At 43.1% G+C, this 27813-nt stretch overlaps 1 protein-coding gene and 1 long non-coding RNA gene across 3 annotated transcripts; one reads left to right on the top strand and one right to left on the bottom strand.

Moving 5' to 3' along the window:
* Positions 1-14060, bottom strand: LOC310897727. Its single transcript, XR_014582506.1, has 6 exons — positions 13947-14060; positions 13591-13730; positions 11390-12216; positions 5843-9832; positions 2308-2576; positions 1-815 (listed from the first exon to the last, which is right to left on the bottom strand). It is a non-coding gene; the product is annotated as an uncharacterized lncRNA (long non-coding RNA).
* DACT2 (dishevelled binding antagonist of beta catenin 2) lies at positions 13929-27295 on the top strand. 2 transcript variants are annotated; one of them, XM_083831613.1, is made up of 5 exons: positions 13929-14323; positions 19283-19415; positions 21014-21301; positions 24679-25336; positions 25712-27295. In XM_083831613.1, exons 1-5 carry the CDS (start codon positions 14075-14077, stop codon positions 26466-26468), a joined length of 2085 nt encoding a protein of 694 aa, XP_083687739.1. In that variant the 5' UTR covers positions 13929-14074; the 3' UTR covers positions 26469-27295. The 2 variants fall into 2 exon arrangements, with proteins under 2 accessions (XP_083687739.1, XP_083687738.1); XM_083831612.1 differs by having other exon boundaries at positions 13930-14323; positions 24679-27295.
* The last annotated feature ends 518 nt before the right edge of the window (positions 27296-27813 follow it).

The raw sequence follows: 27813 nt of genomic DNA, 5'->3' as shown, positions 1-27813 counted from the left end.
TAATTCAATACCCATTACAGCAAATAAAAATCATATATTTCAAGGTAAACAGGTAAATTGCTATTTCCCTAAAAAGTCAGCTCTAACAATTCCAAAGTTTTTCTTGCTATTGTTATCCCTTATTTATGACTATGCATTTTAAATGCCAGCCTCCTACACTTGAACACAGCACATAAAGTGTTCTTGCAACGTTAATTAATGATGCAAAGGTGCCTTTACTGGTGCCCAAAATTGAATTTATACAGCATATGCAAATGTATTTTTATGTTGGTACGACTGGCCAGATTTACAATTTTCATAGTTCAAAACAGTGATGCCACAACACAGCATTGAATGGTTGAAAATATAATACCTTTTATTATAATATGCTGTTTTCTTCAAAACAAACTGTTTTGTAGGACCTTGGCAATTTTAATAAAAGCAGTTATATATACATATAAGGTTTACTCAAAATAGAATATTTGGATTGACTCATTTCTGGAATATTGCCCTGACTTAGTCCTTTCATATTGTTTAAACTCACAGATAGTTCATTAAGATAACATATGTGAAATAGATTTTTACAGGCAACTTAATTTTATTCCTTCCTAACTTTAGATTACTTAACTTACCAGCTTTATTCAGGTAATAAATATTGAAGTATGGCTACAAACAGAGCATTACAGTTTAGTTTAATATAGTCTATGTTTTTTTTCACCCCTGACTAAATTTACCTTGCCCTTGTCACTACATAAACGACTGGCAACTACGGCTTTTTGCCCACTTACCTCTCGTTAGATGTGGTGCTGTCTGCTGCTTTGCCATTAGATGTCACTCTGGACCATGTAAAAGACCAAGTACATGAACTAGCATCATCAGCAGAAATAAACAGTTTCAAAATAGGAAATACGTCTTCTAAGGCTGCACCTTATCCATGAACCCTCTCCAGTACATATACCTTCACCTCCACCTTCACGTTCCTTTGTGGCTACTGGCTGTGCTGACACAACAGCACATACTGGAAAGCCAGTTAGGCCTCACCTAGCACAAACTTGATCCTATGCTCCTTTCATTTCAGAAAGCAACAATTTCTAAGGGCCAGAGTTTTCAATCACACAGGGATAGAGAACCATGAGAAAACACCGCCGTGGGATGCCTCTTGGAGGGCCGAAGGGCAATGCCAAGCATGGTGTCTGAGCCTAGAGCAAATAATCCAGCAAATGGGATGTTTGGCAGACTGGATCTGAAGCCAACTGATTAACTGCTTTATTCTTGTATCGCTTCTCATGAGTTCATCTTCCTTTAGTCTTTTTGGTTTGTTTGTTTGCTGTTTTATCTTGACTGAGTTGTTACCAGCAAAGCAGTTCATCAGTTTGTTGCTACTCCCCCAGGGGAAGTGGGGAGTTATGGTAACTTTGATCTTGGAGGAGAGATAACAGCGGCAAGGTAAAGCACTCCCACATCAGTGGGGTGGATTCTGCTGATGCTGAAATCCAGAGGAACCCTCCCCACACACATTGACTTCTTGTGGCAGCATGATCAGAGTCTTAGTGCCCTTACAGCTTTTATTATGTTCCCAGCCCTGTGGTCTAGGGCACCACGACATTTTATGCAGAGCTGCCATGTCAAAACAGGACAAATTCAAACAGTACCCAGGTTTTCTGCTGACACAGACTGCTGTGGCGTTTGTAGTCCATCCTGGAATTTCAGCCAAAGGGAGAAGTCCTGCTTGGGATAAGACTTCTGCCCATTGCCACATACTTCCACTCATTCTAAGCAGTTCACAAACAGCTCAAGGTGGGGCATCTTTTAAGTACCTTGTAATCTAATCATATTTTTATGATTTTAGGCAGACTATTTGTTATATCTCAGCAAGACGGGATGGATTAATTGAAAATGAAATGAAACAGAGAATTATAAAAAAATATTAAACACTCTGCTTTCTGATAGCAGCAGCATTTAACCTTCTAAGAAACCGCACTACACACACAGGTGAAAAGCCAAAAGAAAGGGGTTTCTGGGCATGAGCCCTGTGTGTAAGTAAGGGAGAAGCATAGCACTGTCAGGTTGAGAGCTCACAGACCAGAAATGAAAGCCTTCATTGGAGAACTTAGCCCAGAAACCAGGAAAGCAACTCTTTATCTCTCTTCTAGAGATATGTATGCAGAGAGCAAGCTCCTGGGGATCACACGACATGGTTGTTTTGGGGGGCTCCCAATACATCTGAGAAAGATGAAGTGACAAACCTGAACACAAACACCAAGGATGCAGCAGAGCTGAGAAAATTACTGACGTGTTCCAAGCCTAGTCTGGTGTGTAAATACTGACCTGAGACCAGCATCACGTGATAAGTGGTCTTTGGGGTACGAGTAAAGCTGTTGCATTTCAAACTGAGGTGGCCCATTTTCTGGTGGGATACCAATACTCTTCAGCTTCTGACCGTCACCACCACCTTCACCATTACAAGGGGCAAGCTGCTGCTCTACATGATGAAAAAAGGATGGCTGAAGTTGCACCACTGCTGTTCTCCAGAAAACCTGCTGTATGATTCAGCTGGTGTCCTTGAAGAGTTTGTCTGAGACATCCGTCTTCTTAGCCTGCAAGAGAGCAAATGTGTTTTTCTCCCACTTTCCCTCTCTTCAGCACCGTTAGAAAGGGAAGTGAGCATCTCCTCCTCCATAACATCCTCATTAGTCTCATATTTCCTCAGTTTCCCACATTAATCCAAGGAACAACCAGAACTTGATCCCAGTCTCTGTTATGGCACCACAAAATAACACCTGCCATCTCTGCATGTCACCTTACACGGTGGGGAGAGCAGACAATGCCATTCATTTCAACATTGCTTCCAGAGGACAATAAAGACAAAAACTGCCTGTTGCTACCTTAATTCGATTTCCTGGGAGGGGTGGATTACTGTCTGCTCGCCAGGATGGATTTGCAATGGAATACGCTCATTAGCAAACAGAAAATGTACACAAAGCAAATCTAGTCTTCCAAATTTTCTCTAGGAACAGCTTTACAGGATTTACACAAGAATTTGCTTGCAGGAAAGGAGATTTGAGCATCTAATTTAAAACATCCTGTTCTGTGATGAAATATTTCTTTGGGTGCCCACACATGTGGAGACACTTTGCTTTTTTGCAAATGTTTCTGTGTTTGTCCTTAATCTGTACTGCAGCTGGTAGATCAGTGTTGTTTTACAGGTATTAAAAACATCCAGCAGGGTAGCTGCTAGCTAAGGTTTCAGGCTCCTGATAAGAGATGGCAGATGTTCTTCATCGTAACAATGAGGATAGCAGCTGCCTCTGTTTTGCAAGAGAGAGTAGAGAAAACTTGATCCACGCTGATGCTTGGACAGAGGGCTGATTTTAGGTCTTCTGGCATACTTAATGAGGTTTAGAAAATAAATAAATAAATAAAAAAGCACTAGTGTCCCACTTAAGGTCAAAGAAATAGGGAAAAATAAATCTACCATGCTGTGGGGCTGGACACTAACTTCTCCAGCTTTGCAAGGTAAAATCTGGATAAGGATTTCTGCATTGAGACCATACATCTGCTTTGCTGAGAAAGAGCTTTTAAAAATGGCTCTATACAGAAAAGAGAGGAAATTTGTCAGTGCTGCAGGGAAGAGGAATCTGAGAAACAGGAATGGAAACAACCAGATGGATAATTTCAGCGCAGCAAAAGTGATGAAAAGAGTCTGTGCCTCTTGATTACACTTTAATCTAAAGCTGCTGCAGAATGTATAGAGGTAAGAAAGCTAGAGCGTCCCTCAGGCAGGCTTGCACCATGAACTCAGGGGATGCCCAGGCTATGGTGCAGGGCCATGAGCTAGCACCACAATACCAAACAACGTGGCTGGGCTAGAATGGTGCTGCGGCACAAACAGGCTCAGGGACACCATCGCGATGACACTCACACAGTCCTGCCAGAACCTGAAGGAGCATCTCTGCACGTGTTATGGCACTGACGTAGCAGCTCATTCCACCTCTCCAAAATGGCACAGTAATCCCACGGTCAGTAAGACCAGAAATGTGCCCATTGCACCAAAGCACAATTACTTGGTCAGGGGAAGAAGAGCAGTTGGAACTGCAACTGGGCTGCTCCCGCTCCTAATGGAACCATGTCTGATGTCCAGAAAACCTGTTACCAGTCAGAGGAGACTGTTTTACAGGTAATAGGTCAAGCTCAGACCAAACTTATTTGCCTGGACATTTTTCAAGCTGGATTCAGGTGTACTCAAAGTGAACCTGGCTTGAAGCTTTAATAGACAAGATAACTAATATGTAGGAAGTATTGAGTCACTACCACACAAAATTTTCCAGCAGTGCCATGACTGGAAATGCACTCTAGTGTTATTTGTGCTTCTCCAGGATTTAGAGAGGGGCATCCTTTAGGAGAACTTCTCTGCTTTCTCAGTTTTGATGCAGATTTAAATTGGCATTCACTTCACATAATCCCTCCTCAGTTTTGTAAGCTTCTCAACACCTGTCCACTCAAGCAAGTCCTGCACAACACCTCTGAAGCTGAGTATAAGAACATTCAGCAGGAGGTGAGACTCAAGGTGCTTATTTCCTAGCCTGGCACAGGTGGGCAGACGGAATACCTTGTACCACTGCAGCCAAAAGGACAGTAAGGCAAGCAAGAGATGCCTTGTAAGCTCATGTTCTTACATCAGAAAGGTATGTGGAAAGGTCATATGAGTCTGCTGTGGTAAGGGAGAACAAGTCATGTACTGTAGTATGTATTTCACACGTCAGATCATCTCACGCACAATTAACCGGTACTGTGTTATTTGTCTCTTTGTAAGCAAATGATTCGATTAAGGGCTACTTGGACATGGATTGCTGATATTGACATGTGCTACTTTGAGTGATTTTAAGAACCTAGTATTTTATAAAATGCTCTGGTTACAAATTCCTGTCTTCTGTCTTTCCCAGGTGTACATATGGCAAAGTACTTTGCAATCAAACTAGTCTAAGAAAAATGCAATTAAGAACATAAACAAGGAATCTTCTTGGGCACCTGACAATAAATACAAATTTGCTGAAGAGCAGTAAGTTGAAGTGAGGATGACATGGCAAAGTCAGAGGGCGTAGACAACACATGTGCATGTGTGTGCTTTTTCACATCCTGTTCACAGAAAAATTTGTGAACAGCAATGTTAAACAAAGCACAAACGCCACAGCCTCAGTAGCAGAGGAATTAGAGATCAGCTATGTGTCTGCCATTCTTCTTTTCTGTCCTGGAATGTGCAATATGTGCTTTAGCCCATCCCATTGCTGAGCACACAGCCGCTATCTCAGCATGCTTGTAAGTTTTCCATTTGTTTTTCACAGTTCACTAATGACTTATAACTGCCCCTGATCACCACGCTGCTGCAAATGATGAATTTAGCAGACCCCACATGCAAATGGCAAAGCATGAGAGACGATGTCAGTACTGGTATGCGACCAGAGTTTCACAAACCTGCTGGTGTTGCACCGTATGCTGAAAAAATAGTTACACACAATAAGCACCATCTTCCTGCCAGCACACCTCTTCTTCAAATGACAGGAGCTGCAATATCCTATGAGCAAAGAACCATTGTCTGTAAAATAACTCAATTTTATTCAGTAGCTAGGTTTAGTTTACCTTTATAGGAAATAAAAATGTGAATGAACGATAAATATAATTTTTTAGTTTGCCACTGCTCTATTTAGTCATGAAAAGTGAAGCTTTGTTGATGAAAAAAGTTTCCGTAATATTGCTCCCCAGATGCATTCAGCAATACTGCAGTGATGTGATGTACACCAGTAACTTTTGCCCATTTACAATGCTGAAGCAATTTCTGCTGTGGTTTTATCACTGACCTACCTACCAGAAAATGGAGATGCAATTGAAGCTCTGTGAATGATTCTTTCGGGGTAGACTCAGCAGGAAAGCACGCTCCCCAAGGCATGTTTTGCACAGTGGGTCTCCTTCTTATAAACAGAGGCCAAGTAATGGCTGAAACACAGGATTCAGTATGTGGGTTTCCATACAGTTCCATCCTAGTGGAATTAGGATTTAACATTATTGGAATGAAGCAAGGAATTTGATAAGGCTTTTTCTCCCATCTCATTGACTTGCTTCTATGGGGATATACAGAGCTGCATTTTTAATACAAGTCATTTAGATGAAAACATTTCCCAGTTGCCACAATGCTCGGTATGACTCTTACACACCACCATATAAATCTCATTAGCTCACAAAACTCACAAACATATTCCCACTAACTATGCATGTCAGTGAAGCAAACTGGATCTGTCCAATTTGCTCTTTACTAGAAAAGAGAAGGCATTTCAAAGGATGCCCAATGAAATTTGCAGCCCTCAAAAGTCAGCAGGTTGTTGGCTTTTTTCGTTGTTGTTGTTTTATTGTATTTTTTTATTATTGAAAGAATCCAAAAGGAGCAGACCTTTTAGCATCCAGCAAGCTAAGAGTGCATTATCTGAATGCATTCAATTCCTGTTAGTCAATAAAAGTACATTACCATGCCATCCTCTGCATTGCAGTCTAACCCCCATTACCTGCACAGATCTCCAATGCAAATAAATAGAAACATCAGCTATATCAGCATGCTGTAAAACTCTAAGATGAATTCCTTTTTCTTTCTTTCTTTCTTTCTTTGTTCCTCCTGGATATCTTTAAGGTAGCGGATCTATTTTTAACAAAAGCCATTTCATTCTGAATGCTGTGATCCAGAATGTGCAGAAGCATTTGGCAAGATTAAATGTAGTGAGTCTTAGGCTTCAGTTTAGCAAGATATTAAAGTGTGTGCCTGACTTTAAGCACAGAAGTAGCACTATTGACTTCAGTGGGACAACTCACCTATTTTGAGGTAGATGAGTGTTTAAGCATCCTGCTGAATCAGTGCCTTGGGGTTTTCTAACCATACGTCTTGAAAATTTTTGCCATCCTTAAGTATGCTTGTCAATACATTACTGTGAAAGGACCCAGATATTTTTTTTCCTTTTTTTTTTCCCCCCCGGCATTGAGCTTTATTCATGCTGGGGAAAAAAAAAAAAAAAAGATTATTTTTTGCAAAAAACAAACTTTAAATTTTCATCTGCCCTGAAGAAAAGGTAGTGCCCTTCATTTATAGGACTTCAGAGTAGAATTCTTCAGTAGGGCAGAAGGAATATTTACACTGCAGAACTGCACATTGATGTTTAGTTTTTCCTGTTGGAGATATATTCCTTTTCAGAGAAGTAGACTAAGAAGTAGGCTAAGGCCTTGCACACAGCTGGTTTTGCTTTGTTTTTCAGAAAAGTATGGAACTTTGAAAACAGCAAGATCATAGATCACACACAAACCAAATGGTGAAAAGATAAATCCATATGCAAATGCTACGTAAAAATCTGATGTGATATGTCCAGTGTGAAATACGAAGCAATGGAACACAAATCTTGTGTTGGTGTAACTTTAAAGGCTTTGATGGTTCCATTTATTCTGAATGCTGGACAAGTGAAAGGAGAAAACTGGGATCCCTCGGACTAGAAGAAAATGAGAATGACAAATGATTAAATCAACATAACAGCATAGATTCAAAATATTTTTAGAAGGCAGCTTTGCAATCCAGAAGTACTTCAAATATTAGCAGAAAGACCCATACTTAAGAATAAATTAAGCTTATAAGAATGAGAGCAGACCCTCAAATGATGAATCACGTGTAACTTGGAATAACCAGGCGTACAAACAGAAAAGATGGCAGCTTGGATATACAAACATGGTCACCTATATTGAAAAACCGTTGAAGGGAAATGAAGTAAAGGGAAAGTAAAAATGAAGAGCAAATGAATGGAATTCTCATTTAATATTAATGATCAGGAAAAGAGATTTTAACAATATTTTAACGAAATCTCCAGTTGATATGAAATTGCTAAGCATTATGAATGCTAAAGAGGGCAGAAAAAAAAATGCTGTAGGGCCTACAGAAATCAGGAGGACAGGAAGAAAATGAGGTTCTGCTGGGAAAAAAAGTAAAAGCTATAAATTTCTCCACACCAAAAGATGTGGAGAAATAATCATTATTCTCCTCAGCTAGCCTGACCCCTTACACCAGACCACAGATGAGGTTTTGAAGTGATGGGGAAGGGTCACTGCCCCTCTCAGCAGCAACTTACTGATAGCCCCTCTTCAAGAACTGCCCTACCCCAGCTCTGTGGGACAGCCTTCTGACCCAGCTCTCCAGCCCACAGCAGAAGCACTCAGCATCTACTTTTAGTATCTCATTCTTAAAGAGGCCAGATTAAAATCTTTACTTACTTCCAAAGAGCCTTAATACCCATTTTGTGCCCAGTCCCATGAGCAGGTAGGTGGAGGTGCAGTGACTGAGCGCTGGCTCCAGGCCAACTGTACTCACCACATGCCCCCGGGCACCTCTGGTTACAATCTGTTATAAACTTAAACCTTGGCAGTTCAAACGATTTCCTTGTGCTTCAGCTTCTTCTCAGTTAAACGATGGCAATGCTTTCAAGATCCCTGCCAAGAAACCATTATAGCCACACAAAAATCGTATCACTTTTTTCCTGGTTTCCATTCTCTATTACACTCCCATACCTCCCATTCTTTCTGAATACTGATGCCCTTAACTGTTTTCTGGCTTTACTCTCAAGCATCTGGCCCCAGACTCATCCTAGCTACTCTGTGTCACTCCTGGATTTCTGGTCCCCACCATTTTCTCCATTCTCCTGCATGCTCTGTGCTTCCTGAGTCTGCATCTACGCAACAGTTGCTCATGTTTTCCCCTAGTTTGCCCATCTGTCCACAAATTTATGAACAAACAAACATTTTCACATGGTCCAAAACAAGGCCTTTTAGACATGAATATTGAAGTTGGAAGGCATAAACCGGAAAGAGGCAAGACTGAATGCTTTCATGGTTTCCTGAGGGAAACCTCCACCCATCCCTACAACCCCCACTATCGTGCTGGGAGCATCACAAGAGAGACTCAATCTGCAGCCTCACAAAAAATAAACAGAAATAATCACAAAAACAGATGGACATCTCCTAATCCCCAGTAGCTGAAGGCAGGATTTTACTCATGTTTTCAGAAGATTCCTCTCTCTAAAGACCACCATCAACTCAAATCTGTTTTCGTAGCAGGAGCTGTATGTCAGCTGCACTCTTGCTTCCTCTTTCCCATCCATTACCCTGTAAGCTATAGTTCAAAAAGTCATTTTTTCAATTCAAATCAAATTCTCTGAACTCTCTAGAAAGAGACCATCTCACCAGTGATTTGTTTCTTTCTAATTAAATAAAGTAATCCTTGAGACATCAGCCTTTAAGAAGAATGTTTTCAAAAGCAGCTGCTCTGCTAATTAGGCAAAATGCCCGGATGAATGCAATTTACTTACAGTCACCTCATAGAGGGACACACAATACTATGCATTCTCTGGCAAGCAGTGCTAGCATGGAACTAACACTGCCCAGTGCGGGCAACATGAGGGCTTAATCAACTTTCAGAATGCTCTTAATGCTGAAGTTAACATTTCCAAAAAATGGCAAAAGGCTCCATCCCACTTCACAGCTGAACCCCATACCTCTGTGTGGTGCCTCAGTCCTTCTCCACTGAAGGATATGCTCAGCTCACGCCTTCTTGGGCATGCAATGAGCAATGGTGACAGGTACAAGAATTACACTTCCACATATCATGAGTAGGATAATGGCTTCTGTTAGGTTTGGCTCAATCCATGTCTGACTGCTCTGCATCCTCCAAATAACCTCTTCAATATCTGCCAGATGTTAACAGCTCAGAAGATTCCTTTAGGCAGTATCTCTCCATTAGACCTTTGGCTGGATCAATGGCAAGAGGTCTGCAGAGCATCTAGGAACAACAGGACAGAAAAGGGAACAGAAAGGTAGGCTGGCAATGTGAGTGTGCTGGTGCACCCACTGAGTTTCCATCATGCCAAGAGATAGTCCTAAACAGCATCGGATGAATTTCTTCCTCAACTAATGCTACACATGCTAGTGCCAACTCAAGCTAAAGCCACAGTTAAAATATACACAGGCTGAACCTTATACAGAGAGACTCTGTCTCTTCACATGGTAATATTGCCAAAAAGATTCTGAATGATTTTTCCCAACAAAACATAAGCAAACGTGGGAAACAAACTGTAGTTTCACTCTTGAAGCTGCCTGTTATTACCACTGTATTTTGTGTACTCTGGACTTCATCCAAAGTAAATATTCAACTATTTTACTTTTAAACACATCTGGAGGTCAATACAAATTGTCTTACCATTAACATTAGTCCCACACAAACTGGCTAATATGCATCCACAAAACAAGGAGTGAAGTCATTTTTGTGGTCAAATTAACGATGCAGCTTCACTTTCAAGTCCTACCACAGATTTCCTGTTCGATCCCCGGTTAAAGGGTTAACCTCTTTGTATATCTCCATCTGCAAAACAGGGTAAATAACACCTGCCTCCTTTCTGGTATTTTATGAGGCTCTGAGGGCATTTCTATACCACAGGTGCAAGGCACACCCAAGCTGGTTCCATATGAGGAGCACTAACTCTGTTCCTCACTTTTCTAAGGATTCAAATTCAAATTAAAATACTCAGTATTCAATTTACTAAAGTGCTGAGTGCTCAGAACTGCAGCTGAAGTCAAAGGGAACTCTGCAATTTATATATATATAAATATATTGACAATATGATACTAAGTACTCTGGAAAATTTGAACCAAAGGCATCTCCAATGGGCACCTAAAATGAGTGAGCATCTCTGAAATGAAACTCAGTGCCTCAAGTCCCCTCCTAGAAAACAAAAACAACTTTACAGCTTTTGGGACGTCATAAAGACATTATGAGTTCCAACTGTAAGGTACTTACAAGCTAGAATGCTAAGTACCATTACAAAAAAAAAAAAAAGAAAGAAAGAAAGAAATTCTGTCATTAGTGCACAGCTTCAATAATCTGCAGTAAATAAAGCAAGGGGTTGGAGCATGAGGAAAGAGGGTGTAGAGTAGTCATCCATTGAGTACGCATCTTTCATTGTACACATCTTTCACACTGAATGTGAAATAGACCAGGGGAACAACATTGTGCAATCATATCTTAAAAAACAGGGCCCAAAGTAATATTATGTAGAATAATTGTTATTTCTTACTGTTTTGTTGTCTGATTTTGCAACCATATAATTCCCTTACTACAGGTTTCTCTTCAAATGTAATTTATGTATGACCTCAGAATCCATTGATGGAAAACAGAAGTGTCAATTTGACTCTTGCATAAATTGAGAATAATGTCTTTGAAATCATTGGAATTTAAGCAACATAACTGAAAAGTCAAAACCTTTGGCTCCTGAAAAGTGCAAGTTACATTTCAGCATTTGGATTCAGTGTACTAAAGCTAGGCAGTAAAATGAGGTGTTACCTGTACTCTTCTCCCTTTCTTTCAAGTCATTCCAAAAGTCTAGTGAAACTTCACAGAGCATCAGCATTGAACATTCTTCTCTGTCAGTCATCAAGAATTGTGGAAGTTTGATTATTTCCTACTATGAATCTTTCACCTTTATCACTACTACTGCCCCTATATAATACCATAGCTTTAAAACTGGGGGCAATTCATACCTTTTACTCTTTCCCCAACAAATCAGATAGCACAAGCTATTTGTGGAGTTATCTGAAAAGATTAAGTGACATCACATGGGTTCCGGGGAAGAAACTAATCAGTACAACACAGGGGATAATCAGGAAGCTGATTAGAATAAAGATACTGCTGTGATATAGCCCATTTGGGATTTAATGTACAAAAAGATAAAAAGATGAAAGAAAAGGAAGAACAAAGTGCAAGGGATAACTGTTCCTTGCAAGAGAAGGAGGAAAAGAAAGATATATGACCTTAGATTAACTAATTCTCCTAGCAAGTATATACTAACTGGTATTTGTTTCCGTGACTTGTATTTGGTCATGTTAGAACATGGTTTGAATAAAATAAGGAGCAGTGTTGTATTGTCTGTTTTAACAAGTGCCAAGACAAGTGATTTACAAAAATGCTTCAGCTCCTCATACCTGCCATGGCATTTTGCAAGATTCTTGCCACATGCTGCACACTACTGGTTGTTTGCCGCACTCCACCCAAGAGGTGACAGTATTTCATGCTGTCTTTTGTCAGCACCTTCAGGAGCATCTTAGTTTTGAAGGCAGTTTTTCTTTCCACTTCGTAGATGAGTCCAGTCATCTTGGCTCTGAGGCATTGCTCTGCACAGGGAATTTTAGTGGGATGGATGGGGAAAGCAACAGCAGAAGTATATTCATAAAAAAAAAAAAAAAGCCTTAGATAATATTGGTCATACTGTACCCCTTACACACCTTAACCAAGCACTGTGATCATCAGTCATACTGTTCCTGCAGTTCCATCTTATATGTGAATATTAGAACCGTGAATATTTGCATACAGCTTACCAGAACAGGACCTCTCTAGACCCCTTCTGATGTAGTTCATTTTTTTTCAGAGTAAATACAGTTCTGAAACCATTAAACTACATGAAGTCTGTGAAAAGTGACATGGTGAAAGTAAGGCTTGGTCCTACTCTTAAATAATGTGTTGTACCGGACGTGGTGTACATGAATAACTTGGTGGACATGGTGGACATGAATAACTTGGCCTCCCAGCAGGAGCTGTTTTTGACATTACACTAGTGCTTCTGGTACTCCTACAGGGGCTGCAGCCGGGAAAACTAGGCTGGCTGCAAGCTTGGAGGCAGAAACAGCCACCCACACATGGTGTTGAAAGAAGGCACTTGGTGAACAGATGACAGAGCAACTTGTTCCCACTCACCCAACTTGTGTATTCCAGCACAAAGTCAAGTGGCATTCAAATTGAGGTATGCTAGCTTTTAAGGATATGCCAAACGGGCAAAAGGAGGTGACCACAGACAGATGGGCTATATGCATTGTGTACATTGCCTCGCAGAGAATCATACACGCTCCTGAAACTATTAGAATCTCCTTGAACGTGACAAAGTGATCTGAGGATCTGTGGGATTCAAATGCTTCCTATTTCAGTGTAGGCAGCAGAATATTAGTTTTGTGTTGTATGGTCTCCACTGTGTTCACCAGAGTCTTGGTATCAGGGCTTCTCACTCTCTGCATCACTATAGACTACATATTAGTAGTATACACTTTATTAGTGTATTTATTATATTAGGATATTTACTTTCACATATTAGTAGTATTCACTTTGCTTTTCTGCCTGCTGAGTACCTCCTAAGAAGCTGTTTTGGAAGCTTTAAATGGCATTTTCTGGGTAGCAACAGCAACATGACCTTGGATTTCTGTGACCAACCATTTCCAGAGCCCATTTAAAATAAATCCTAAGCCCTTCAAGTGACTTTGGGAGGCTGAGACACACCTCGATCTCTCAAAATGACTCTCCGCCATGCTTTTAAAACAACAACAAACAATTTAGTACTAGAAAGTGAATGGCTATGATTAGATAACACACTTGGGTTGGTTTCCAGAGGGCAAGGTGAAGAGTGCCAGCCCTGTGTGTATTTCTGACATGAAACACTAGCAAACAGGGGAAGGGACTGCGTTACGAGTACCGCATTTTTTGTGAGGGAAATGTTCTACCTGAGCGCGCTCACTGCACCGATATCCTCGCAATATCTTCATATGCATGAGGCTTCAGCACGATGACGGGCTCGGGCACTCTTTGGGTATCGCAGAGGGGTAGATCAGATCCGTCTTTAGCCCGCAGGGATCTGAGCAGCCTGAAGAGAGTCGGAAACCAACAGCGTTTTCAGAGATGCTCCGGGCAGAAAGCACCCCCATGGGGCAGGGACAGGGGTAGGGGCAGGCAGGAGCCTCCCCCTCGCGGGGAGGAGGCAGCGCACCGCCCCGAGAGGTGGCCCCGGCGCTGCCCGGAGCCGCAGCCCTCCTCCCTCCTCCTCTCCTCCTCCTCCTCCTGCTCCCTCCCCGCTCCCCACCTCTCCTCCAAAACCTCCGGAGCCGCCGCGGCCCGGCTCCAGTCTCCGCGCCGCCCGGGGCCGGCCGCAGCCCCGCCGCCTCCCCGCCGCCTCGCTGCCATGGCCGGGCCCGCGGCCCAGCGCTGAGGATGCTGCTGGGCGCCCCGCGGCCGGGAGGGGGCGGCGGCTGGGATCGCGGCCGGGTGGGCGAGAGGCTGCAGGCGGCCCTGGCCGGCCTGCGGGAGCTCCAGGTGCTGCGGGAGCAGCAGCGGGACCTGGTGCGGGCCGCCCTGGCTATGCCGCAGCGGGGCCCGGCCGCCGGCGGCGAGCAGCCCCTGTGCGCCCGCAGCAAGGAGCGCCGGCTGGAGGCCACCCTCAGCGCCCTCAAGGAGCAGCTGGTAAGGGACGGGACGGGGTCCTGGTGGCCCCCCGGGGTGCGGAGGGGAGCCTTAGCGCCCGGGTGGGGGAGAGCAGGGCTCCTCGGTCCCTGCGGGGCTTGGCCGGGCGGCATCCCCGACAGAAAGTGCCGGTAACCTGCGGGAAGCCCAGCCACCAGGTGCGAAAACGCAGCGGCGGGCATGGCGCGATTAAAGTCACGCATGAAAGATGCTGGCGAGCGGACTGCCGGCCGCTTGGTTGCCTGTCAGTAATAATTTTAGCTAATGGCTCCACTTCGTGTATACATAAGAAAAGGAAAAAAGAACTGAAAGCGCTCATTGCCTGCCCGGGGCCACTGGGTTAACAGCAGCACCCAGTGACCTCTGGCCGCAGCGGCTGTCCATTTCTTCTTCATGTCAGCTGGCGTGCTTTGGTTGCTGATTTGTTTATATACATCTCAAATAAGACCTGAAAATAGAAGATTATCTCGTTAGGACTTCGCTGGCACCTCGGAAGGCTTTCAAGGACACGGGAAAAACTAGCGGATAAAATGGAAGGGACCGGGATTAAATTTATTCCCCTGGACGTGCGGGAGCTGGGAGGGCGACAGTAACTCAGCTCCGCACCGGAGAGGGACAGGTTTCACCAGTAGGTGCCAGTGCAGGTTTGGGAAGCATCGTCTGGGGGTGCCTGGGAGGGAAGCGTGCCGGCAGCTTGCGAGGGACGGCCCCGCAGTGTGTAAAACCAAGGGTCGGGCTCCTCAGCCACGCTGCGGTTGTGCGAGCGCCTGGAGCTGCGGTACAAAGCGCTGCCGACTGACCTGCGGCTGCTGGAAGCCTTCCAGCGTGGCATACCTGGTAGCTTCCTACTGTTGTTCTCTTCCCTGCAAATTGCAGACATGTATTTAACCAGAGGTGCAGACCTCGGCTTTGCATAAGACTAAAATAAACCCGAGAGAAAGGAGGCTTTGCAAAGGAGTCCACACGTCCTAGGAACTCGGAGACCACAGGCTGAAAAAAAGTTTCCTGGTGCCTTGTGGACAGCGTATTGCAGTCAAACCCCTTGAAAATTTTGTTCACGATCACAGGAAGTTAAGTTAAAGCTAAAAGCAATAGAGAATGCAAAGCATGGCGTTGCTCCGGGAGTGTTATGTCTTCACCAGTGTTGTTCTTGGCCCAGGGACGGTAGAGTCTGTGATCACAGCTTTCAGATGGAGAAACTCATTAACAATGTAAACGTGGATTTGCCTTGGAGTGCGTCTTGATCCAAGTTTCACGTAGGGCTATAGCCCTGGGCTTTTGTGTGGTCATAGCTGCATTCATAAAATGTTTGGTCCTTGTCACATAAAACGGGGAAATTGTATCAGCCAGAGCTGGCTCGAGGCTTCTCAGCAGTGGAAGCAAGATAGATAAGTGTCACACCAGGCTTCTCCTGTGCTGGGAGGGTGAGAAACAAGCACGGAGGCTTCCTGAGGTGTCAAATGCCACTAGCAGGAATGGATGGAGCAGAGCCATCAAATCTTTTAGGGACCACTTGCAGATGCCACTTCAGCCTCCCAATCTCTTCCCCAGCAGTGGGTGCTAGCAACAGCCAGCAGCTGACCTTTCTGCTGTAGGCAGCAAGGCCACAGGCTTTCTGATGCCCCTAGCAGTCATGTCCTTTTTTGTTCTTAGTCAGTGGCTCTTTTTGGTGTCCAGGGGCTCTTCTGTCAGAGCTGCAAGTTGCCACGGCACAGGCAGCAAGCCTGTAGCAGAGACTGGGAAGAAAAGCGGAGCTAAGTGATGCTATCTACCCTCAGTGATCCCAAAGGTGCTAAACAGGTCTCTTGGCCAAACTTCTTTGTGGTGACCTAGAGGAGAAAGAAGAGATGCAAATTCAGGCTAAGGCAAAGGAAGTAATCTATGACACTTTCACTAAGTGGGTAGATATCTAAGGCAGCAGCATACATTATTGCTCATCTTTTCTCAGGGAACGTATTTATAAAACCTCACTGATTTGAGTCCAATGATCTTATTCTGCAATCTTTCGGGTGGCTTACAATGTTGTAAAAATGTGGAGAAGGGACAGAAATTATACTGAAGAGGAAAAAAAAAGCAATTGGTACCCTACATTTTGTGTAGATTTTTTTTCCCCTTTAAATATTTTTAAAAAGAATAAAACATCTTTTACATCCTGGATTTTTTTTTTAATTATTAAAATAACTTAAAATTTTTCTGAGCTACTTTTTTTCTCAGCTGAGAAAAACGTGCTTCCAGAAGGGATTCATCTCACACCAGAATAAGGGTCTGAGAGGTGAAATTGACCTTCCTCTGAAACTGGCTGCTTTGCAGAATCAGTTACAAAAAGACCCAAGAGTGAATGGATTTTAGATGTACAGACCTAGGTAAGATTAGTGCTATCTTTTGTCCATTCCAAAATGCAGTTGGATTAATAAAATTATCAGGTGCCAATCTACAACCACAGCAAGAAACATCAAAACCCCCTTTAGCTGAAGGGAGCTGATTAATAGCAGAGCAGAGTAGTTAAACATGACCGGTGCTTTTTGGTACCTTGGTTTGGGGTGCCAGTTTGTGTAGATTCAAAGGAACCTTCTTTTCGGAGAATGTTCTTCTGAAAAATGGGTGGTATGACAATATCCCCGATTTGGCTCCCAGAAATCGTCGTCCATCAATAGCACGAGTTGATTTGGAAAGTCTGGTCCTACTTTGCGTTGTGCAGAAGTCTTCACAGCTGCATTGCCCAAAGCAAACAGATGGCTTCACCTGCAAGGTTTTGTCTCATGTAAAATTCATGTAGTGAATTGAGAAAGAGCGCATTTGGGGTTTGTTGTTCTGGGTGCCGCTCGGTGTGGTTACTGGAACAATAACAACCTCAAGCAGCACGCTGGAAAAGCCGTCCTTATCCAACCAGCGTGAGACGTGCTTGTTGTCTTGGAGAGCAGAAGGAGTTAACTGAAAGATCAAAGCTATGAAGTCTGCCAGAAACATGAAAACCCAGTGGTGTGAGGCACCATAAAAGGGTTAAAATGATGATGTAAATCATGTGTGTTGGTTAAAATGCTGTGAAAGCGCAGACAGAACCTGAAGGTATAATAAATAATCTTTGAATACCTGAGAGCCTTGTGGCCTCTCTGTCATTAATCAGAAACCACAGACTGAGGGATTGGCTGGCAAAACATTAATCATTAAGCAATTAATTCCAGCCATGAAAACAAAACTTTGTGATTTCCTGAGTAGGTGAGATTGAAGGAAGCATGGCATGTTTTTGCTTTTCCACCATAAAGGAAATAAAGAAGTGCTGAGGAGGTCATGCATTCGTCATTCAGATGGGATAGAAAATCTCCTTTATTATCCAGGTCTTCCTTTTGTTTATGTGAAACTGGAAGAGTGAAAATCACCACCTATATTCCTAGGGAGCAGTAATGAGCTTGTTGAGCTTAAACATTTCTAGACGCGAGACACTAATAAAATGGGGTTTTACTTCTTGTGTGTTATATGTCCCTCCGGTTCCGTAAAACAGTGTGCTAGAAATACACTTTAGTCTTCCCAACAGCATCAACCACCATAACAGTTGTGGTGAGACTCAGGACATCTGCCTTTTCTCTTTTCTTTGATTTTCACTTTCTAATCACTTACTGATTAGCTCAGGATCTTAGCTTTCCTTGCATTTTGTATTTGTAGCTGCGGAGAAACCTAAAAATGCAGATCTTAAAAGCGGAATAATGATAGCACAAGGAAAGTGAAGCTGAAAATACGTACATACTGATTTTAATTTTGTACATGTTGCTTAATATTGTATATACTTTAATTAGTTCAGGGGTCCTAAATATTATTTATTTGAGGTTGGAAATGCTGCTAGAGCTGCACTTTTATACGTGAAATGTAGGCACAAAGAGCCTTTTTTAAGAAGAATGCCTTTCTCGCCGTTACTGAACAGAAACCCGGCCTCACAAGGGCTGCGAGCACAACTTTACAACCAGCTTGAAGAGAATACCTTTCTGTGGAGTACTGCAGGATGCATGGTTAGGCGTGATATAATTAGAAGCTGCCTAAATAGCGGCTGGTCTTAGATAATTTGCCAAGTGCCACGTGAGAAGTTGGTGACAGAAACCAACCGTGGTTCTTTGGCTGGTACCCTAATTCCTGGCCATCTGTCCCCCTAAACTGGCCATGTAAGTACTGGCAGAGCAACTGCAGGAGCTGTTACCGCAGATCAGCCTGGTCAGTGATTGCAGTGGGCAAAGGCCCTTGTTGCTGGCTTCCGAGGGATTATTTGCAAGCCTGAAGACACCGTTTATTTTAAATACAGACATTTTCACAGGAGAATTCAAGTGCCGCATTCTTCTTACATATAATGTGTGGAAATAGCTATCCATGAGACATGAAGGGGAAATTTTCAGCAGCAGAGAAGGCACATTTCATGTAGCGTACCCTTTCTACTGTGAAGAGATGCTATCAGAGCTAAGGGCTTTGCAGAATGCAGTATGCTACCTGTTTTTCGTGTGGTGATAAGATACTTCTACGCACAAACGTTCCCTTTCACCAGAAACTATCTTCAAGTTCATTCAGGCAATCCATAATGTTTCTCTCATCCTCTGCCCAGAGGCAGCGTATGGCAAAATGCAGTACATATATTAGTGTGATAATTAGTTAGAAGATTGCCGTCCTCTTTAGTGAGACAGTCCCTGCCATAGGTGTAACAAAACAAGGGAAGTTGAAGTAGCATATTCAGTATGAGAAGTTCTGAGAAAACATTCAGCTGGGCAGAAGGCAATATATGCTGAGAAACAAAATGTTTTGTACTTGCCCGTTATGTCAGGCTCATTACAGAGATCCATTTGCAACAGTCCCTAGCTAAGCAAAACATTTCACGAGTGCAGAATCTGTCCGGCACAGATGGCCTGAATTCACATGTTGCTGCTGAGATTCTAACCGCAATTATTCTTCATTTTCCCCTTCTTTCCTTGACTGGTGAATCAGTCTCGTTTGAGGAGACAGGATGTCGGTTTGAAAAGCCACCTGGACCAGCTTGACCAGCGAATAAGCGAGCTGAAACTGGATGTCAGCAAGACCTCCAGTGAATACCTGGACAGCGACAGCCGCCCCAGCTCAGGTAACGTGCACGCGGTCATTTATTCCCAGGGGTGTGGTGCCAGTAGCGCTGAAGGATGTCAACCACTGAGCAAAACCCTGTGTGATGTTTGGTCAGAAAGAGTGCCCCAGGGCTGAGGTGGAGAGTAGTGATGTGGCATTGAGCGCACGCAGAGCTGGTGAGAATTCTCCTGCAAAGTGGATTTAATTTGAAAATGCTGTTTCACTCAAGAGTATTTTTTCTGGAAATTTTTGGTTAAAAAATAGACATTTTAGCCACTAACAGAAGGAGAAGACAAATTTATTAATTAATTACCATGTTCAGTGCAAAATGGCCATTGGCAAAGTGTCTGAAGTACTTACTAGAAGCAAAGGAGACCAATATCTTAAATCTGCGGTCTTGAACATCAGTAAAGCCTTAAAGATCACAACCACTGCAGTGCTCTGACCTAATGAATGTTTGATCATTTATATAAAAATGAAACACCTCTATTAAAAGACACTGAAAAATAACACCCCAGCAGTCTGCTGAGTAACGTTCTCATGGACAAGAGAGAGACAGAGTTTCAGGTTTCTGTTGTGATTCACAGGGAGAGCTGAACTGAAGTCTTTTATAACTGGGATGTCTGTTAAAAACCGGTTTCTGTTATCTAGTCTGGGACAATGGCAACACCTCTTTTTAAACACAATTTTGAAAAGCCTTAAGTCTTCCTTGATACAAGGAAAGATTTATTTTTTTCTTTGAATCTTGAAAACTTGTACGATATGAGAAAATCTTCTTATGTCTTATCTATATCTATACATTGAATAGTAGTAATTTCCTGAAGCATTACAAATAGCTGAGCAGAAATAAAGCATCTTTCCACTAACTAGTTCTTCCAACAGTTTTGTTCCACGTGCAGTTTATGTGGATATACATATGAATTTGCAGGATGATACTTACAGTGTGTATAAAAGTTCAAGTTTGCATGAGTGTTTAAGTTCAGGAGTTATTCACTTAGGCACACACAGTTCAAAAGGAAACAGCATCCTTTTCAATTTGCCTTATATAGAGAAGAATTATAAAAATTCCCATCTTGAACTTACACAGAGCCTTATTTAATAGTTCCATAATTAATTAGCGATGATCACAGGACCTGGAGAGAGAAGATAACCTCCACTCTGTGCCCTCAGATATTCCAGCTATCATAGACTTGGCAGCTCTGATCACAGGCTAGTTTTGCTCTACTGTCCCAAATGAGCTGTGCTTGTATGCACCTAGCACAAGTTACAACAGCATATGATGGCTGTTTTACACCAGTTGCATAATAGTCCCCAAAGATGTTCTTCAATAAAGAACTGAGTATGATGGTGCTGCACTTCTCCCCACCTCACGCTCAGAACTAAGTGCATGTGTCTGTGCTGAGCTGGCTTAGGGCCTAAGGAAATATACAGAAGCCCAATAAAAGGTAGTTGAATCAGAGTATGCCTTTGCAAAAGTTGCCCCCCAAAATAGTGACAAATTTAGACCTAGGGCAAATAGCAAATGGAGATTTATCTTATTCTCTGCATGTTTCTTCTACAGAGCATATTTAGTAACTGTAAATTGGAAATATCTTCCTATTTATTTCAACTCGGCAGGCTTCTACGACCTGAGTGATGGTGGTTCTTGCTCGCTCTCCAATTCTTGTACCTCTGTGTACAGTGAGTCCATCTCCTCCTCCCACACCAGTCTCTTGCCCAGCTCTCAACACCCTAAGGCAAGGCTCAGTGTGTTTGATTACCGACCCAAGTCTGCAGATGAAACTACTGTGCATACCACCAGCTTCCAACAGCAGGGCACCTATGTCAGCGATGGATGTCGGACTACAGCGAGCACAGACGTTTCTGGGACTCCTGCCAGGTCTAGACCGAGGCCAGTTTCCACAGGTAATTGATTGCAGAGCTGGGTATTCATTCAAGAGAAGGGCAGAGTCCTGGCTATTACTCTTAGAACCTTGTATACTAATAGCATAATCAATACATAGCATTCATTTTAAATGTACAAAGTGAGAATTAATTGAAACCACATAGCCGTGCCATTTACTGTACAACTTTCACTTGTCTCAGACTCAGATACTTTTAAATAATAGCAAATATGAGGAGGTATGCAGTTAGAGATGGAAAAGTACTTAAGTGCATGAGGTAAAATTGTAATGAATGTCTAGTTTTTTTTTTAATTTATCTGTTTGAGAAATCAGTAAAATTGCATACTTGAAATGTCTTATGTAAAAGTACAGCATGAAAAATATAGGGTGAATTCAGTATTAGAGCTGTTGCATTTTACTGAGAAAGATTTTCCAACAATTTGAAGGAAAAAGAGCTATTTCCAGACTTAGTGTCTGTGTTCTCAATCTGCCCTAAAATAGCATGATAAGACTTAGTTTCCTAGCCATATTTACTGAAAGCAATGTGCACACACAATATTCTTCTTCATGCTTTATAACGTACAGTTAGGGATAACAGACACCAAAGGTTAATCAGCTATCTATGAACCAGTCTTGAGCCTAATACTGGACCAAACATAAATTTGCCTCACACCTTTATGCATAATGGACAAACCTACTAGTGCTCTGAGTCCCTTGTTCACGTAGCTGTGAAGTGCCATCATATTATTTTCCATTTTGGTCCTTCCATATCCTCAGAGCAGCCTCATGCTAGTGCAGTTCTTAGGGTGACCCAGTCAGATGTGTTGCTGTTCCGTTATAGAAACAGTGGAGTCACAGAGAACATCGTTTCAAGTACAGCATCTCTCTGGAGTCATTCCCACACCTTCCTTACCTGAGCTAGCTCACCTCTGGCTTGCTGAGAGCTGAAACAAAGACCCCCTGTTATGTACAAGTCTGTGCAGACACACCTGAAGCGATGGTGGTAAATTACAGTATAAAAACAAATTGTTCTCAAGGCTTCTCAGATGCTGGGGGGAAGAAGTGTTGATCTTAATGATCCGTGGCTTCCAAGTTCAGATTACAGACTTGCTTTTGTATCAGAAATGTGCAACGCTTTGCTCTTAGCAAATGTGGCTTTATGGGCTTGGGGTATGGAGATAGATTAGCAGAAAAAGGGATAAGTAATGTTAAGAAGAGGTGTGGGAGTGAGGGCACAGACCTCCTTTAGTCCTCCTTCCCCTTTTATACCTCCTACTCCTTTCTTCCCAGCTACAACCTCTTACTTCATTCAGTGTGAGAACCGTAAGTGGTGGGATTGTTGCCTCTGTGTAGTCTTAAAGAAACAATTCCTGTGAAGTTGGCCATGTTGCAGAGAAGTGAGTCAAGATTTTACTTCAGAAAAGCATTGTTTGGAAAGGGGAAAAAAATTCTCATTTCCTCCCCCTAGCTTGTCCCCGCTGAAAACTGCAGGTACAAACAGATTTCCTCTTGCCACAGAAAGAAAAGGCAAGCTTGCTAAAACACCACAAGCACAGTATTCTTTTGACCCCTTCCTGGTTTGTTTGCAGTGGCTGAGTCACTGCTCCTTTGATTGATTTTTTTGCATAGCTGTTCACTTTGTAGTAGAATAAGTGATTTTTGTTAAAAGCCAGTGATACTGATCCTTCTTCACCTCACTGTAATGAGTCTGGATTACTGTTACACGAAAGCATCCTTCGTTTGAGCTAGAACACGTGCTAGAGTGTCTTCCCTTTTAATGTAATGTTGGGGAAAAATCAGTCTGTGGTAAAAGAAACCGTGTCCTTTTTTTGTGGAATTTCTATGCTGTGCACAGAAGGTAAAAAGCAAAGGGAAAAGAGAACACTGCTATACACTGCCAACAATTTCCTAAAGAATTTTCATTTTGTAGTTATGTTGTTTGAGACATCATCATCCTGAACTGCTGAAGCAGTTCTTTAAGTGCCTTAGGTAGGACACTGCAGACAGCTCCAAATTTTGAAGTCTCCCAGAAGCTTCCTTGGACAGGAGAGAGGCAGTCACTGTAAGCGAAATACCTGCTTGGATTTAATATTTGGGTTTCCTGGCGGCATGAAGTAGCCAGGAAATTAGCTAGCTGAGGATTTGTTGACACTGCAGCCTGCACTGTCATACCAAGAAATCCAAGCAGACTGCAGATGGTTCCAGCACTCTTGGTATCAAAGGTAACACAGCACCATGGTGCTCTACCGGCTGACTGGTCCAGATGGAGCAGTCCTGCTCCTGAAACACAACCTGGCTCTCACAGAGCAGATGTTCCTGAGAGGAAGGTCCAGCAGTCTGGTGTAACTTGCCCTTAGATTTTTTTTTCTTTGTCAAAATAAAAAAGTTCTCTAGCTCATTTTTCTACACACTTAAGGTTGACTTTTTAAAAATCTGCACACAGAATTACAGCAGTCCTGATTTTGTGCCTTGTAATAAAAGCTCAGAATATTTTGTTCTGAAATTAAATGCTCCAAGAAGTTTGGAGACTTCATTGTGGCCTGTCAGACACTTGAGTCTTAATGTCTCTGCTCTGTAGGTTGAGTGCCTCTGTTCAGTAATGCCTTACTGAAGCAAGATGCAAAAAAAAATACAGCTACAGCTTGCAGCTGTGAAGAGTTTAAGAAATACCTGGTGTCTGTTCAAGTCTTCTTAAAGCAGCTGGTTGAGTACTCTAGATTTTTCTAAAATGCATGATATAAAAGGGTTGGAGGAGAAGCTGGAATTCAGATTTAACCACTTTAAAAAAAAAATAAAGATACTGATGACTCTTTGGTAGATTCTTGCATGCTGGCAATTCCAGGAATTTCTTTCTGAGTTATAGGTTTGTTTTTGTTTTGTTAGTTTGTTTAAAAAATAAAATAATAAAAAAGTCATTTAGCCAGAGGAAGTCTAATCTATGCTGGGGAAAAAGTATGAAAAAAATATATCTGTTGTATTGGATAATTCTGGTTTGATGCTTCAGGCTTAAAATCTATTGGATTTACTTTTTATCTCTACTAAGAAATAAAAGTAACTCCTTATTTTTGGTTGATTGGGTACCTGTTGGTCTGTGTTGTTTGAGAACATTTTTATGTATACACAGATTTACTTTCATCTAAGTAGCACAGTTTAAATTTCCTGCGAAGGCATCAGTTTTATTATTGGTGTTAAAAGGCATTCTAATCTCCATTACGCTGAGGTGAATAAAAGCCCTGAGGTAATTCAGTGTTCTTGGAGGACTGAAAGGCTTTCTGCATTCCTGCTACTGATTTTAGTATAAGTTAGCACATCCCTCTGAAATAACACTTTTAATGTAAGCCAGCTTGAGTGTAATTGTCTGTGATTTAATTAGGTTATTTATTTTCATCCACTGTGTAGGTGACTTGGAAAGACTCATTCCAGCAGACAGTAGATTTCAGACAGAGACAGATCACAAATCCTCATTGCCTCCGTGCCATGCAGACTTGCAATTGCACAGCATGGACCCCAAGTTCCAGAACGATCTGGTCTCCAAGAACGGCATCGATGTGTACCCTTACCCAAGCCCCCTTCATGCGGTGGCTTTACAAAGTCCCCTTTTCTCCCTGATGGGGACATCCCCAGAAGCAGACCTCCAGGTTTCCCCCAGCAAACCCATGCCTAGTGTGACAGGTCCCAGCTTGATTAGGACTAGGCCAACCACCGAGGCCAAGCCAGGGGGTTACATCAATAAGTTACTGCAGCTGACGAGATGCAAAGGGAACAATCGAGCTGATGCCAGTGAGCGGGTTTCGACAAAGAGCCAGCCAGCCACAATGCACCAGAGACTCATTATAACCCCCAGCGCTGGTGGAGTGAAAATTAACAGCAGCGGTAGCCAGCTGGAAAAACAAGCAAGTTCTCTGGAAAGTAACAAAGCTGAAGGAAAGCTGCAGAGAGAGATGCCGGAAGGGGAATGTGCCAAGCAGCAGGAGACCATGCGCTGTGTGAATGAGGAACAGCCGTCCACTCTCCCTGACACAGAGCCATCAGCTGTGAATAGTTGTTATCCTGCCAAGTCAGCAGCTAGGGGCTCTCCACTGGCAGAGGCAATGGAGAGCAGTGCGGAGTGCAGTTCATCCTGCTCGCAGCTGTGCCAGGAGGACTCCAGCCTGGGCACCTGGAATGCTAAAGCTGTCCCTCCCCGAAAGCTGCCCCTCAAAAGAAATGGCAATGCCAAACTGGGTAGTGCTGGAGGGCATGAGCGAGCTGCACGGGGTGAATTTGTTCACGCTCAGTTTGTCCCTGCAGAATCCCACCAAGTCCGAGTCAAGTTTGCCAGCTCCAAAACAAAGGCAGTGAAGATAAAGAGGAGGAACAGTGAAAAGGTGCTGCGTCCTGGGAAGCAAGCCTTTTGCGTGGAGAAGGCAAGAGGGGCTCATGGGGCTGCCAGGCCGCCTGCTGAGTGGAATCAGCCCCAAAGACCGCACACAGCAAAGAGCCTCATCCGGAGACCTTCGTACTCTGGTGATGTGAGCGGCAGGTCATGTTCAGAGTCTAGCCTGTTCCCCGCACAGGTCAGGCTGCCCACCACACCATCCAGGCCTGAGCTCTACAGAGCTTCTGCCAACGCGCTGTATTCCCCCGAAGGAGCTTCTGTAGACACAGCTAACAAGAAGAAGCAGCAGCGCAAGTGGCAGTCCACAGTAGAGATCTCTGCCAAGGCCCATGGGGCCAGCTCCTCTGGCCTAGGGGCACCGAAGCAGCCAGCAAGGAGAGCTGGTGTCCTGCGCACCCTCAGCATGAGGGCTCGCTCCAAGAGTCATCACCACGGAGCTTACGCCAAAAGCGAGTCAGACCACTCTGAGTACTCTGCGGAGTGTGCTTCCCTCTTCCACTCCACCATCGCGGAGACCAGTGAAGGGGAGGTCAGTGATTTCACAGCTAACCGTTTTGGGGACAGTGAATCCAGTGAAAGTGACTCAGATGGCAGCAGTAACAGCAGCAGCCTCGCGCTTGACTATGATGAGGGGGATGAAAGTGAGCTGATTTGGCCTGAAGGTTCGGTCAGACAATCAGGAACTGTCCAGGTCTCTTCCAGGCCTCTTCCCCCAGTGCCCAAAATCTGTCGCATCAAAGCTTCAAAGGCACTAAAGAAGAAGATAAGGAGATTCCAACCCGCTTCTCTGAAGGTTATGACCATGGTTTAAGGGAGAGCGAGCATCTGTTTCTTTCCTTGAGACATCCTGCTGGCTCTCATTTGCGAAACAAGAAGACCGATGTGCAGAGAAAAGGACTTGCTTAAACGAACTTTTAACAACCCCTGAGTCAACACAAGGGATCTTTTTGTTTGTTAATGCCTGGACATAAATGTCACTGTATCTAATTTCCTCTTTTGCCATTTATTCTGTAAATATGGATCTGTGTATATTGTGTGATGCCTTTTTTTTACTATGCTGAAGGGTCACCATGGTAAAAATAAAATGCCAGGAAGAGATGACGTATCCAAACAACCTCTGCCATAAGATTTTGCAGGCAGGCTCGTGTTGTACATATGCATTCACAGTATCAGTCTCAGACACAAAAGCCTCCTAAGAAGAGGGGCTCTTTCCAATTGGAGATTTGGGAACATCCCTCCCTCTTGTAAGTAATTCTTTGCAGTCTGAAGGAGCATTAACCACCCACCTATGGAAAAGCTCTCAGTGCTGTCTGTAGTTCTTTCTTTCAGGTCAACCATTTATGTACCATCTCCCAACCACAGGAGGACAAGTCTGTTCTTCAGTAGAAACGTACCATGCTTATTCAAAAAGGCAGTGTGTTTGTAAATGCGAACAAGACTTCAGTCTGTTTTCAGAACTGAGAGAACAGGGTTTTTCCTTCAACCACTTCTCTATATGATTTTCCATGTTATTGTTCATTTATTGAATGAGTGAAAGAACATGAGGGCTCAGTACCATGGTGTGTGGATAGCTGAGACTGAGATTATAGCTTTGCCCCTGAAATTGCAGACTCAATAAATACTATTTAATATACTTCCAAAGGCTATACTTGTCTGGCTTTCATGTCTAAAGAATGATTCTGAGAAAATGTAAATATTCTAACATAAGCAGGAGGACTGTTCTCTGACAGAGCAGATATGCATTTTCATAATCACTGTGCCAGAGGGGTTCTATTTTATATTTCAGAGGGTCGCTATAGCTTTGTAGGAACCAGGGACCTCTACCTCAAGAAATCTACTTCAGCATCTGCTTCTAAATGAGTGAATCTGAAAACAATATTTATGCTGAGGACAGAGTAGTGTTTTAACTGTCACACTTCAATTGATGCAATTTTGCTACAAGACACTTCATTTAAAACGTTTACGTATGTATACACAACATGTTTTCAATGCATCTGAGCGCACCTATCTGAGGCTTTGAATTAGTTGCTAAACTGATGAAGTGATTTTTTTTGTGTGTTCAGACAAGCAGTCCTAATTCTTTCCTCTGAGCACAGGAATCTGGAAGCTGAGCTGAAATTCACCCCGTGTTTACCAAAGATCAGGTATTATCCTCC

Source organism: Anser anser, assembly GCF_964211835.1.
Source record: "Anser anser genome assembly, chromosome: 3".
In the NCBI taxonomy this organism is placed as follows: Eukaryota; Metazoa; Chordata; class Aves; order Anseriformes; family Anatidae; genus Anser; species Anser anser.
Note: the sequence above shows the minus strand (reverse complement) of the source record. Positions and strands in the feature narration are given on the sequence as shown.

Excerpts from the sequence above, each read along its gene's own strand:
- DACT2 (XM_083831612.1), top strand. The coding sequence starts at position 14,075 with ATGCTGCTGGGCGCCCCGCGGCCGGGAGGGGGCGGCGGCTGGGATCGC. Across the intron at positions 19,416-21,013 it reads CGACAGCCGCCCCAGCTCAG|GCTTCTACGACCTGAGTGAT; the intron begins GTAACGTGCACG and ends TCAACTCGGCAG. Across the intron at positions 21,302-24,678 it reads ACCGAGGCCAGTTTCCACAG|GTGACTTGGAAAGACTCATT; the intron begins GTAATTGATTGC and ends TCCACTGTGTAG.